General features: G+C 39.8%; 2 protein-coding genes across 6 annotated transcripts; both read left to right on the top strand.

Annotated features, from left to right (window-relative positions):
• Positions 1–393: 393 nt before the first annotated feature.
• On the top strand, positions 394–4,670 carry LOC116195904 (probable protein phosphatase 2C 38). Of its 5 annotated transcripts, none has more exons than XM_031525321.1 (5): positions 394–730; positions 1,303–1,706; positions 2,188–2,555; positions 3,159–3,395; positions 4,075–4,670. In XM_031525321.1, the coding sequence occupies exons 2-5, from the start codon at positions 1,382–1,384 to the stop codon at positions 4,321–4,323; spliced, it is 1,179 nt and encodes a 392-aa protein (XP_031381181.1). In that variant the 5' UTR covers positions 394–730; positions 1,303–1,381; the 3' UTR covers positions 4,324–4,670. The 5 variants fall into 5 exon arrangements, with proteins under 5 accessions (XP_031381181.1, XP_031381178.1, XP_031381180.1 ...); XM_031525318.1 differs by having other exon boundaries at positions 1,232–1,706; XM_031525320.1 differs by having other exon boundaries at positions 394–758.
• A 6,202-nt stretch (positions 4,671–10,872) lies between these two features.
• Positions 10,873–12,819, top strand: LOC116195906 (elongator complex protein 6). Its single transcript, XM_031525322.1, has 5 exons — positions 10,873–11,191; positions 11,280–11,352; positions 11,879–12,084; positions 12,175–12,321; positions 12,491–12,819. Exons 1-5 carry the CDS (start codon positions 10,946–10,948, stop codon positions 12,611–12,613), a joined length of 795 nt encoding a protein of 264 aa, XP_031381182.1. The 5' UTR covers positions 10,873–10,945; the 3' UTR covers positions 12,614–12,819.
• The last annotated feature ends 995 nt before the right edge of the window (positions 12,820–13,814 follow it).

The raw sequence follows: 13,814 nt of genomic DNA, 5'->3' as shown, positions 1-13,814 counted from the left end.
CCAATGAAAAGGTTTCATGGAACATATGTCCCGATTTAGCTATTTTCAAATGGTCGATTTGCATTATTTCATTAAGTATATTTAAAAAAAAAAAAAAGATCAAACGACTTATTGTTCAATTGAGATATATAATAGAAGGAAGTTAGTACAAACCGTGTGCGGGAGATTGTGACAAGGATCTATCTAATTAAATCGACCACTCTTGTAAGTTGTATCCGTGTCCGATCCATCAGTTCAAAACTTCAAAGGGAAAGGGAAAATAAGGAGACGTGAAAGAAGAGCAAAAATTGCCTAAAATGGTGGGTTTGTTTGTTAAAGGTCAAAGTCAAAAAACCCCCAAACACCCAAAAAAAAAAAAAAAGTCTATTAAATTTGGAGCAAACCATAAACCGAAGGTCCCAACCCTCATTCCCACCCCGCAAGCAGAAAGCCCACAGAGAGAGAAACAAAGAGGAGGGAAAAAAAAAATTTCCAAGAAAATAAAGAAAATCTACTCTCCTCTCTGTGATGGACTTTGAACCCATTTGTTTCCCAATCGTTGTTGCTGTTATTGTTCTTGTTGTTGCATGACAATCTCTGTCTTCCTGGAACCAACAGGGGTCCGCATATTCTTTGTCCCTCCAGCCCGATTGATCGTATCATTCCGTCATTAATCTTTCGTATTTTTTTTAAGAAGGATTGATGGGTTCATATGATCCAGCGCAGTGACTCCAGCGATCGTGACGGCAAGGTGTATTTTCTTGATTCATTGATTTAAGGTTCGTGATTGGGAGCCTCGCCGATTTTCCAATGAAAGATTCGGTTTTTGGGACAATTAGCACTTGCCCATTTTGTATGTTGCATCCCTTTCTTTTGCCTGCATCTGGATTTGTCCTTATGTTTGCAGAATGCAATGTTCTGGTCATGCTCTTCCTCTTTTTTATTCATTTTCTCTTTTCCCTGTTATGCTGTTATGTAAAGATCAATATATGCTGTTGCCCATGTGGAATTGTATGTCTGCCATTTGATTTTTGCCCCAGCTTTTAATTTAAAATCTATGCACCCTTATAGGTTCTGTATTCCTAGGCTGACTTCTGTTGGTTGAGCTGGTAGATTGGAGCTACTTCTAATCTATTAATCCCTCCCGTGTGTTCGATAAGCGTGGAAATGGAATGAGTTTATGTGGTTTAAAAGTTGAATCTGCTAGATGGCTGGTTTAATTCATTGTGTGGATTCATTTGGGTCTTTGCAGATTCATGGTGTCTGCGTTTATTAATCCGTGTTTGATTCCTGAAACATTTGGACCTATTTTTGGGAAGACAGAACAGAAGCTTGAGCTTGATATCTACTGGAATATCAATAAATTGATTGCTGGGTTATTTGGGTGAGAACATGTAAAGTTATGGTATCCACTTCATTGTTGAGGATCATTTCCCCCTGTTGGAAGCCTTCGGTTGAGGGCGATAGCTCAGGGAGAGGCGGAGATGCGAGCGGGAGGCATGATGGGCTTCTATGGTACAAGGACACGGGGTCCCACTATGGCGGGGAATACTCTATGGCAGTGATTCAGGCAAACTCCCTCCTTGAGGATCATAGCCAGCTAGAATCGGGACCATTGAGCACAAGCGACTGGGGCCTGCAAGGGACATTTGTTGGCATTTACGATGGCCATGGAGGCCCCGAAGCTGCCCGATTCGTGAATGAACAACTTTTTGACAATGTAAAGAGTAAGTCTTTTCCTTGCTTTTCGCCTAGCAAACTCTGTATGAATTGATTGAGCTATTCACATAGTTTTCTTATATATTATTAAAAAGCACTGCTAAACAATTTAAAAGCTTACACAGGTAGGAGTCATCGAACTAGTATGCATGCTAGCACTTCTAATTTTATCTTCAGGGATGTTCGTTGTTCTGATTTTTGTATTGCGTCATTCCAAATTGAATTATTCACTTTCAGAGTAAAGTTTGTTTAGTTTAACTAATTTTAAAAGAATGCACTTAAAGGACATTATTCCATGAAATCCAAGGGGGTACTTATTCCTTCTTATTCTTGTGGTGGGAACCTACTAATTGAATGTGTTTGATTGTTATGAAATGGATAATCTGGAAATAAGAGGAAATGATGGCTCATCAAGGCTTTATGATAGTACATACATAAATTATCTAACAAGGAATTCAAAGATAAAATCAGCCTTCTTGACTCTGTCAGAATATGCATCGGAGAACCAAGGAATGTCTGCGGACATAATCAAGAAGGCCTTTTTGGCTACAGAAGGGGAGTTTCTCTCTCTAGTGAAGAAGCAGTGGCTAACAAAGCCTCAGATTGCTTCGGTAGGTTCCTGCTGCTTGGTAGGTGTGATATGCAGCGGGCAGTTATACATTGCGAATGCAGGAGATTCCCGGGTTGTGCTGGGTAGGCTCGAGAGGGGTGCCAAGGAGATCAAGGCTGTCCAGTTATCTTCAGAGCATAATGCAAGCATTGAGACTGTGAGAGAGGAGTTGCGATTGTTGCATCCCGATGATCCGCAAATCGTGGTGATGAAGCACAAAGTTTGGCGAGTGAAGGGTTTGATACAGGTGAAGCCTCTTGCCTGTAATTTCTTTCAATGAGTCTGTTCGGCAATGGGGAGTGGTTTTTGTTTTCCTGCAGAAGAAGTGGTTCAATTACATTCTCTCCCTCCAGGGAAAGATGCACTTGAAACAATCTTTTCTTTCACTTCTCCGAAAAATTTAGATTTATACATGCTTTCTTTGAAAAAGACGTCTTTTTCGTTGCAGTCCATCCTTGCTACCTCAGTTTTGGTTTTACAAGAAAAGGAAAGTGCTAACTATAACTGGTAGTCGATTACTCTATTTATCCATCTGTCGATCAAGCCTATTGCAATAGAGTTCTTTTTCTTTCTCACCTTGAAATGGGAAAATTGCCTATTCCTGTTTCCATTTTAATTTGACTGCCCGATTTCTTTAGATGTTGATTGAAATGATTCTGCGATCAATTTTTGTTGGTACATAGAAGTCGAAGTGTTACTCGAGACTGTAATTTTCTTGTTGAGCGGCATTCAATTATGTAATAAAATAATAATGTTAGCTATGTTATGTGTAAGCCAATTTGAGAAGAGTTAAAATTCAGTCTAGTTCCTAAGAGGTTTGACATTATCCCTTTCCCACCCTCTTTTGCAGGTTTCGAGATCCATTGGTGATGCCTATTTAAAGAAGGCAGAGTTCAACAAAGAACCTCTGTTGTCAAAATTTAGGCTGCCAGAACCCTTTGATAGCCCGATTCTTAGAGCTGAACCCACAATACATGTCCAAAGGATTCATCCTCAGGATCAGTTTCTCATATTCGCATCAGATGGCTTGTGGGAACACCTCAGCAATCAAGAGGCAGTCGATATTGTTAGCAACTGTCCACGTAACGTATGATTCTTATTTGACATCTCCTTAGTCTTATCGTTAGCAGTATCAGCCATTTTTTATGAAACTCTGGCTATTGGGGTGGTCCTGGTCTCACTGGGAAGTGGTCCCGTGACTCATGATCTGTCCAGAAGACCTGCAAATGAATCCATTTGATCTGATAGTTGTTGCTTGGAACTGGTCAACCGATTTCTGAAGAAGATAGTTTTTTCTCTAAGCTGGTTTGAGCCCTTCAAATTCATCAAAATACATATATTGGAGTCACAGGTCTAAGAATCAGACAGCACATTGAACCAGACAAGCTATGGATTCATGGGTCCCCTGTTTTATGTGTCAAACCACATTTTCAGAAATTATTGAAAAATCATCTAACAATATAGATTTACATAAAAAATGATTGTTTAAATTTTCAATTGGTACGATCCTCATTCGTTGCAAATTTAAACTTTGGATGGAACTGACAGACCACAGGTCTAATTCCCAGTTGGCTCAGTCCAGTCCCATTTTTAAATGTATGCTTTTTGGTTAAACTTGAAACAGCTGGTTTTCCATCCAATTCCCGCTTCCATTATGATATTGGAAGATGTTGCGGGTCATGTACTTTTCGGTGTCCCTTTTGGTTTTCTTTTTCCGCTAGTTGTGTGTTGCATGATCTCAACACTTCATGTTTGTATTCCTCCAGGGTGTTGCGAGGAAGCTGGTGAAGGCGGCACTGTGCGAAGCGGCCAAGAAGAGAGAGATGAGATACTCGGACCTGAAGAAGATAGACCGAGGGGTGAGAAGACACTTTCACGACGATATCACGGTGATAGTTCTCTTCCTTGACTCTCACCTGTTAAACCGGAGCTCCTCCTCTCACTTGCTAACCCGACGGCTCCCGCCGGTCTCAATCAAAGGAGGCGGCGTCCCTTCATTCTTCCACACCATCTAGCGTCGAGAGGTTCCTTTAATAATCCAATCCATCGCTTGGAGACTCCGATGTTTGTTTCCTGACATTTCCTTTTGTCTTCGATTTTTTCAATTGCATCTTTTTTTCTTTTGAACTATTGGAGAAACTATTTATATAGCTTGGAAGAGAGAATCTAGAGGAGTGGAGTTTCTGATGTATAGCAAAGTGATTCTTCTTTGAGAACTCCCCGACTGTTGATGTTTCAGACCAAAACGTAGTTACCACTCACATTTGGCAGTGTGTTCTATTAACTCCATTCGTGATTTTATCTGATCTTGAGACGAGTTCTCGAGGTTCTTAATCTGGAAAACCTCATTCGGTTGCTTCCATTCGCTTTCTGTAGTGTAATGTTTGTATCACTTTGGTCTTAAACCTTTTCTCTTTTTATTTTTATCCTCAACCTTCCTCGTTTTTGTCATGTTGGTCCTCCCGTCTTTTTCTTTTTTGTTACCAGATGCTGATGTGGATGTGGATACCAATGAGAATAAGCCACACGACACAAGTAAAATGACTTTATAATTTTTAAAATAAAAATTAATTTTTCAAAAAAATGGACCAGGAGCCACCGCGGGTGAGGGTAAGAGGGGCTGGGAGCAATGACTAGTGGCCCTAACCCTAACCCTTGAGGTCGGCGGCTTCCCTAGAGGGTGCCAAAGACCTCAGAGTTCGGGTAAAGGCCATCGATCGACACCTCCAGCCCCCAAATAAATCGAGTTTTTAAAGTTTCAAATCTTGGTCGATTTGAGGGTTGGGGGCGTCGATCGGCAGCCCCGACCTCACCTTTGTGGTCGCTGGCACCCCCAGAGAACGCTGGCGACCTCGAAGGTGGGGTTGGGGCTATTGAACAACACCCCTAGCCCTTCCCTACCTCTCCGGCACTACCGAATTAATCAGCAGTTGCCCTTTCCTTTTTTTAATATTTTTGGAAAATAATTTTTATTATAAGAAAATATCAAAAATAAAAAATAAAATCCAGGTTAGGAAAAATGATAGGAGGATCAACGTGACAAAAATGGGGAAGGTTGAGGACAAGAATGACCAAAAAATAATTTATGGTCAAAGTGACAAAAGCGTAAAAGGTTAAAAATCAAAAGTGTTTTTTTTTCTTTTTCTTTTTCTTTTTTAGTCTTAAACTTATATTTAAGCAATTCTGGTACTCAAATTTTTCCTAGTTGGTTTATTTGTAATCAAATATGTTGATGTGACATTTATTTAAATAAAACCTAATTTTTAAAATAATAAAAGCACTCAAAAAATAAAATAAAATAAAAAATAAGATTTGATTGGAGAGGGAGCCGAAGGAGGACTTGTTGACAATCATCCCTTCCTCCTCCAAGGTCACTAACGAGCTGAAGTCTCTCGAAAGGGACTAGCCGACGGCCACCACCCCTCCTTCTCAGAGGTTGTTGACGAACATATAGGCCCCCAGTGACCTTGGAGTCCTTTGACTCCATCGCCTTCTTCAGACTTGCAATTTTTTTAATTTTTTTTCTTTAAAGTACTTTTAATATTTTTAAAGATTAATTTTTATTAAAATAAAATGTCACGTCAATATATTTCTACCTGAAAAACAATAATAGAGCTAAAAGTGACCAACTAGAAAAGATTGAAGATTAAAATCAATTCAAAAATACATTTAAGAAAAAAATGAAGATTAAAGGACTATAATCAACCTTTATCCTAAAATACAAAGCTCTGAGTAGAAAATTGGCTATCACCAAGATAGCCTTGATAGATTTACGACCTTCATTAACTTCTTTTGAGTTCTGCATTCATAAATTTTATATTGAGGAAATCCTCTGACGAAGAACGTAAACAATTATCTTTGGACAAATCATTTCTCATTTGGAACAATTTAATGAAAATACATGAAGAGAGGATTAACAAGATAACAACATCTGGGCAAAAAATTCTCTCTTTTTTGATAAGTTAGTTAATAAATTCTCAAAAACGCAATAGAAGTCTACCATTATTTTGAACTCAACTAATTGAAGGTGTGGGACTTGTCCCACGTTGATTGTATGAGGAATTGATGTGGGGTTTGTAGATTAAATGGGCTCTCCCACATAATAGACTAGTTTTTTGGGTCGGATTCTCCCGTTTAATTTATAACAATTGGTATCTGAGCCAAACCTCTGAGTGGTGGCTTACGGAGTGGGGGCCTACAGAGTGGTGGCCCGGGAATGCCGGCCGTGACCAATGTAACCGTGATCAACGAGGACGTTGGTCCTTATGGGAGACTGAACTAATTGAATGTATGAGACTTATTTCACATTGATTGTATGAGCAATTGATGTGGGGTTTATAGACAAAATTGGTTGTTCCACCTAATAGACTAGTCTTTTGGGTCGGGTTCTCCTGTTTAGTCTTATACCATTCTCGCACAAGAACAAATTACAACTATGAATAACATTCGGAGATCACTTCAATCGCGAACCCTAGTAATTGTGAGCCATAAGCAAATTATGCAGACAAATTTTTTTTAGGAACCCTAATTTTATCTATCATTCTCCATCGCCTTCTTTGTTGAAGCTTTGGCCAATAATTGTAGATGGAGCCCACTTCTTCTTCACCCTTAATCAATCAACTCAAGCCCTTTCTCCATGGACAATTTTACAGAACGAGCGTTCTGCTTCCGCAACGCCAAGTTTGAGCTTTCTTCAAGTTGAGGATGCTAGCTTTACCCTCCAACCTAGGGTAATCGGTTCCGGGTACCCTATTTTTTTCACGATACCTAAACCCTACCTTGTAAGGAACCGATTCCAAGATTTTGGAAGCGGATCCTACCATGTTGAATCTTGGAACCGGAACTTACTCGGAACTTATATTATACCACAGATTCCGGGTACCCCGTTGGAACCTGTAAATTTTTTTATATCGCTAAATAAAACCGAAAATATCTCACCCATAATCAGTAATCATCGCAAATTATTTGAATCAACAATGTGTGACCCCCCTATGGAATTGTTTTTCGATATTTAAAGAAGATAAAACCATAATCATTACTTATTTTCCACAAACCAGCTCAGGAACATTCAAGGAATCAATTGCAGAAAAAGCTACCTGTCATCGTACTTCTCATTACAAATTCGAGCAATTAACTGCGTTATTTTACCAGCAAAGGACCAAGATCACGAAGTCCAGCAAGATCGAGACAAATTTGAGATCCCAATACCTCAAATTAAATCAGAAGCGGGATTAAGGCACAAGCAAGGATTGAGACGAGAGTGGAGGTAAGGGGGCAGTAGAAATCCAACGAGATTTGGTTCCATCACCGTTAGAGGGGACAATTAATCGGAAATCAACCAAGCCAGAGGAAGTCGACAAAATTAGGAAACCCTAGAAATGAAAACTCTCACATCTTTCAATTCGGCTGGGCAATGCGGAGCGGATGCGGAGCGGATGCGGTAAGAGGTTGCGGTTGCAGAGATTGGATGTCAACAATAATGAGAGGAGGGATGGTGAAGAGAGGAAGAGAGGGAAAGGGAGGCAGGCAGCCGCGAAAGCGATGAGGGTGGGATGAGCTTCGCACCCGCCAAACAACGTACCAGGACGTGAACCGAGGCGAGAAGAACGATAACGGAGGGGAGCTGGAGTGGAGAGTACTCAGGGTAGGAGATGAGAGGCGACCGACAGAGACGAGAGGAGGTAGAGTCGGAGGCGAGAGGCAATTTAGGATTCTTCCTATCTTGTGTCTTCAATCTTCCCGACTCTGTTAAGACTAACAGAGAATGAGACTAACTTTACCTTTTTTTTTTCTTTTTTTTTTTAGTAATTACCATCCGGTTCCGGGTACCGATTCCGGTTCCGGTTTTGGATACCCTGTAGGTTGGAATCGGAACCGGATTTCACCATTTCCTTATTTTGATACCCGGACCCTACCCTATTTTCAATACGAGCTACCCGGACTCTACCCTACCGGATAAGTTCCGACCGGTTCCAGGCATACCCGGTATCCGTGCACACCCCTACTCCAACCCCTTTAAGAAGAGGAAGGGGGTTTCAATCAAGGGAAGGAACATAATTTAGGTGAAGTTTGGTACTTTACCATAAAGTTATTACTGGAAATTGGGGTTATCACCAATTTAGACTATTACCGACTGAGTTATCGATAACGTTGAATAGAGATGTTTGAAGATTATCATCAAGGTGGTAATGCTATCTATATAGACGTCCCTCGTTGTAGTTATCTATATTGCCATTTTGATGTTGAATAGTCTTGTTTTCCAATTGGTCATCAAATTTCAGCTTCTGCCTTTTCTTCTACCGTGTGATGGTGATGTAAGCACTTAGGATGGGGGGGTATTATTGTGCATGAGTTCAAATTATTGACAGTTTTTCTGAGGGCATTTTGTCACTTGCCTTGGGAAAGCAACGGGATTCGTAGTGGCTCTGAATAAGTCCCCATATATTTATTTTGCTGGGAGAATAAAGTCGAAAGCGAATTTGTGCAGGTAGTCAGAGCAATGGCAGTCCCAAGCAGAAGAATCTCCCAAAAGACAAGATGAAGCAAAGCTGGAAATAACTGAAGACGACGAGATGGCAGCTCTAGAAAGACGGCTAGCCCTTGCCAAGGTATCTAAGTTAATATTGAAGTACCAGAGGAGAGCGATTCGGATGAGGCATTACTCGGGATAGTTGCTAGGACCAAATGCTCTGTTACCGAAATTAAAACGAAAGATTTTTTTTGGGCACTCGCTCACATTTTACCGAAATTCAACCGATTTGATTTGCTTGATCGATCGTTTGATCGCGTAATCTTTTTCTAGCGTGTGTATAGAGAGGAAGGAATATTAATGGAACAGTACAAAAGGGAATATTATGAGAGTCACATCTAGTGTATACTACTCGTCTTTCTTTAATTCGCGTGAGAGTCATATTTTTCCTCGTACTGGACTTAAATCCTTAGTATATTAGTCCAACTCCGGGTATATATTCAGTAAGCAATTTTTAAAGGTTGTGGCAAACAAAATCGCTAAATATTGTGCCATATGAACTAGGGGTGTGCATAAATACTCAGTATATCCGGAACCAGTTAGAATCTACCCATTAGAGTAGGGTTCAAATAACTCAAATCGAAAATAAGGTAGAATTCGGGTAATAATTTAAGGAACTGGTGAAAATAGGTTTCGATTCCTGTTCTAACATATAGGATATTCAGGGAACCCGGTAACCAAGACCTATATATATTTTTTGAACAAATTTATTTTATATTTACATAATCTTCTATGTGCGATGTAAGAGAATCTTAAAGAGAGTTTATTTGTTTTGTCTACTAAGAAGAACTACATCATCCTTTTTTTGCTAAATAACTACATAATATTTTAGTTGTTTATTTGCTTTATCTATTATATAATTCTAAGGAAATCTACATAATTCTTTAGTTCCGAGGATGGATAGATGTGATCTGACTAATTCATGTCGACATTTATCTATTTTGCGTAATTGTGAATGTGATTTTTTTCGATTTTAATTATTTATTTCATTTATTGTGTTTAAGAGAAAAAACAAAAGAAAAAGTTACAGGTTCCACAGAATATCCAAAATTTGCAGTTATAATTTAGGTCTCGAGTATGTTTCGATTTCAGGTTCCAATAGGGTAGGATCCGATTCTAAAATATTAAAACTTGCTCCTACAAGTTGGATCCTAGTACCGTGAAAAAGACATGGTGCTTGGAACCCCGCACATCCCTAATATGAAGTACTTTTCCTTAAATTATTCCAAATGTAGGTTGTCCTATGAAATGAATGACACGCGAATTGGCAAATTAAGAGAAAAATTGAAAAGACAATAGTTGAATGACTGCAGAATAAATTTGAAACTATAATAAGACCTTGCGATTTTTGAAGTCGCCAATGAAAAGTCGAGACATATATTACACCTTTTCTTTTGTTTTAGTTTAAAATACTAAACGAGGCCAAAATAGTTCGTACTTTTTCTCTTTTAGGCCAAAACGTTAATTTAAGAAAAAACACAAAGTGACGGAAATAAGAATGTCGAGGGGGTGAGTGTTCGTCCGGGGTTGTTCGCAGCCTCCATCGCCCGCATCCTATGCAAACATCTCTACTCCTTTGTCCCCAGCAAATCAATTCCACCATATAATTCCAAAACCGGGCATCGTCCATGGCAACACCAACGAGATTCCTCGGATGAGGAAGGAAGTCCCTCCCTCAATCTCCGCAACTTTGTATTTTTTTTAATTCGTCTTTTTTAATTTCAGAATTTAATTTTAATTTCTGAAATTTAGAAATATTAAAAAAATGTCAGAAGTCCTCATTTACATACTTAAAAAACGTTTTGATTTTTTTAATTTCAGAATTTAAATTTAATTTCTGGAACTTAGAAATATTAAAAAAAGTTAAAAGTCCTCATTTAAATACGTTAACAAACGTTAATTTATTTTACATAATTTACCTAATAATTTATTAATAAACGTTTCAGCCTCATCTTTTATCCCTTTCTTTTACATAATTTACCTAATAATTTATTTTTATAATTAAAGAAAAAGGCGCTAATAATTCTTTTTTTTTAACTGTCACTGATGTTCGTTAGCATCTTTTCTTTTCACTTGAGAAACCCTGCCAAAACCCTAGGACCGGCCCAATGGACCTCCACCGGCCATGGAACCTGCTTGATCAAGCCCTGGGGCTCGACGAGCACGGCGGCTCGCAGCCTCTCCGCGGCAAGGTCGTCCTCATCGAGGACTGCGTGAAGACGAGCGGCGGCTTCGTCCTCCACCACCTCGTCAAGCGATCCTTGTCTCCGGACTCACCTCCTCTCAGCAACGCCCTCGTCTTCATCGCCTTCTCCCAGCCCTTCTCTCACTACGACCGCGTCCTCCGTAAACTCGTACTCTCTTCTCCCTCCGTCAAAATCATTTCTTGAGCTGTCCCCTCCGGTGGGTTTCATTAATCCGATGGAATTTTTTTTGTTTTAGGGCTGCAATTTAGCTGCGCAGAAGGAGAACAAGAGATTAGTCTTCTTCGACATGCTTATGTTCCAGTGCCCAGGTGAGAATCAGGTAATATTTGTCATCAATTGGTCGATTTCCAGCATATCTTATGTTAATTGTGCGCTGTCCTCTGAAATGGTTGAAATGATAATTCATGATGAAGTGAGAAATGATTAGGTGCCCTTTTACTACTCATTGTACAAACGATGCAACCGAAAGCACGAACACCCGCAAATGGACTTCTTACCGGAAATACATTATCATTCTTCTGAGTGAAGCTGTATTGTGACCCGGAAGGGTCATTTTCCTGCAACTGATTTCCAGCACTCATCTTTTGTCCTGCTGCAGTTGGTTGTAGTTCTCTCCTCGGATTCTAGTCGGCGACAAATAATCGTTCCCTAGTGACAGTTATGATGAGAGGATCATACCAACTGCACTAGGATAGAACTGAAAAGTAGCTAATCTTCTAGATTTAATTATTTTACTATACTTGTCTGATATATTCTTTCCTGTTCTACATATTCTTTGATTTTCTTTTGTTATGATAAGATTAGTTTAACAATTAGTTAATACAATATTTGTAGGTGAAAATGGTGAAAAAGTTGTCGAGACTGGACTTGCGTCGTTGTATCGGAAAGTCCAGGATGCTGTCAACTCATTGGTTGCAGAAGAAAGGAATTGTATCACAATTGTGGTGGACGACATCTCCCTTATGGAGGTTGCTGCCAATGGCTGTTCAGACGAAGTCTTGAGCTTCCTTCACTATTGTCACACTTTGACATCGGAGCTTGTAAGTTAATGCCAGCATCTAAAATATTTCTCGCATCTTCATTGTCTGATATTTGACCTTTACCTTATGAAATCGTTTTTGCTGCTGTAGGGTTGCACGTTGATTGCACTTAATCATGGGGATGTCTATTTTAGCCATGATGGTTCAACAACTTTGTTACGTATGGAGTATCTAGCAAATATTTTGGTACGGGCAGAACCTTTGGCCACTGGCTCAGCGGTTGATGTTCACGGACAGGTATCTTTTCATCATTGTACAGACTTTACCTTTCCCCTTCTTATAGTAATATAGATAAATACACCTTGTGTTGTCAAGAAATTGGAGCTGCTTGAATGAAAATTGTCTTTGCCTGAGATCTGGATGTCCCATTATCATATCATATTCATCATTTTCTTTTCGATTGCAGTTGACAATTTCCTGGAAGGGGATTCCTGAGAGGCAGGGAATTTCAAGGAGCCAAGTACATAATTTCCACTTCAGGGTCAAAGAAAATAGCGCCGAGTATTTCTATCCTGGGACCTGTAGTTGATCAGTACTACGACTTTAATCTTCTGTGGAAGAGGGGGTTACTGACAGTTATCTTGATGCGTCCAGCTCTTGTTCTCCATGCTAAGCGATTGGGCCTTTGTTATTATCCCGAGATACAAGTCGGTTTTGTGATATCAAAACGATCACAGAAACATCAATCTTGTCAGTTATATCATATTTCTTGTGCATATCTTTATCCCCTTGCAATTCCTTCCTTTCAAGTATGTCTGCTGTCTCTGTACTCCTTGATGGAACTACTCTCTGGCTCGAATCCGCAGAGCATGCATGCACCTATGAATGCCAAGATGGTATACAGTGGGTTGGGGGGACGTTTCCATGGACGTACGATGGATCTAGTCCACAGGAATAGCGTCCAGGACAAAGTCCTGTGCATCAAGGCTCCATCGGGGCATACTAATGTTGGATGATCAGAAGTGGGAAGGGGAAAAAATGCAAAGTACCCAATACTTTTAGCCGGTCGGCCTAGACCATAAGGTTGCAAGTCGACCTCTCCGCTGTTGGCCTTCATCTGCACTGGGCGCGCTAAGGGGAAAACAGGCCGCCGTTGTCAATATTATTGTCGTCAACGTCCCGGCATGTCAGCGCACAAACAGAAGGGAAAAAAAAAAAGACGACTGGTCCTGTTTTTGCTCTTTTAGGATTCCATTCAAATGGGTGTGGCTTATAATGTAAATTCCTTTGCCAACATTTGATTTTACATTTTATGTTTTTGGATGATAACTTTTTTGCCTTATAAAAAGAAAGAAAAGGGCACTTCGTTATCGGCAGTTTGGTCCCCGCCGAATTGTTAGGAGATGTTGGTAAGGTGGGACCGAAGCATTATTTGGTTCTCTCAAATTGGCACAACCCATAACCCATTGCTCCCTTGTTCCAGCCGTTGAATCACTCTCCTCCTATCATTTTCGCTCTTTCAGGCGATCCAATGGCTGCTAAGCAAACATTAGTTCGGTGAGTATTATTTAACTATTTAACTATGTAACACCTAATCAGAATGCATAAAATTAAAAAATTAATGCCTACACAAGTCCATTAATTCTCACTCGTAAATATTCTGATTGGTTATTTCTCGTTCAAAGTAGGTGAATGATACTCTACTGATATTTTTTCTACGCAAACCCAATCATGGCAGGCTGTCTTATCAGAACGAATGGTACTTTCTGTCTTCTTTGGGTACTGAAAAC

Source organism: Punica granatum, chromosome 2 (genome assembly GCF_007655135.1).
Source record: "Punica granatum isolate Tunisia-2019 chromosome 2, ASM765513v2, whole genome shotgun sequence".
Taxonomy (NCBI): domain Eukaryota; kingdom Viridiplantae; phylum Streptophyta; class Magnoliopsida; order Myrtales; family Lythraceae; genus Punica; species Punica granatum.
Note: the sequence above shows the minus strand (reverse complement) of the source record. Positions and strands in the feature narration are given on the sequence as shown.

Coding starts and splice junctions, on each gene's coding strand:
- LOC116195904 (XM_031525321.1), top strand. CDS start 1,382: ATGGTATCCACTTCATTGTTGAGGATCATTTCCCCCTGTTGGAAGCCT. Junction 2,556..3,158: donor GAGTGAAGGGTTTGATACAG/GTGAAGCCTCTT, acceptor CCTCTTTTGCAG/GTTTCGAGATCCATTGGTGA. Junction 3,396..4,074: donor TTAGCAACTGTCCACGTAAC/GTATGATTCTTA, acceptor GTATTCCTCCAG/GGTGTTGCGAGGAAGCTGGT.
- LOC116195906 (XM_031525322.1), top strand. CDS start 10,946: ATGGACCTCCACCGGCCATGGAACCTGCTTGATCAAGCCCTGGGGCTC. Junction 11,192..11,279: donor ACCGCGTCCTCCGTAAACTC/GTACTCTCTTCT, acceptor TTTTTGTTTTAG/GGCTGCAATTTAGCTGCGCA. Junction 12,085..12,174: donor ACACTTTGACATCGGAGCTT/GTAAGTTAATGC, acceptor TTGCTGCTGTAG/GGTTGCACGTTGATTGCACT.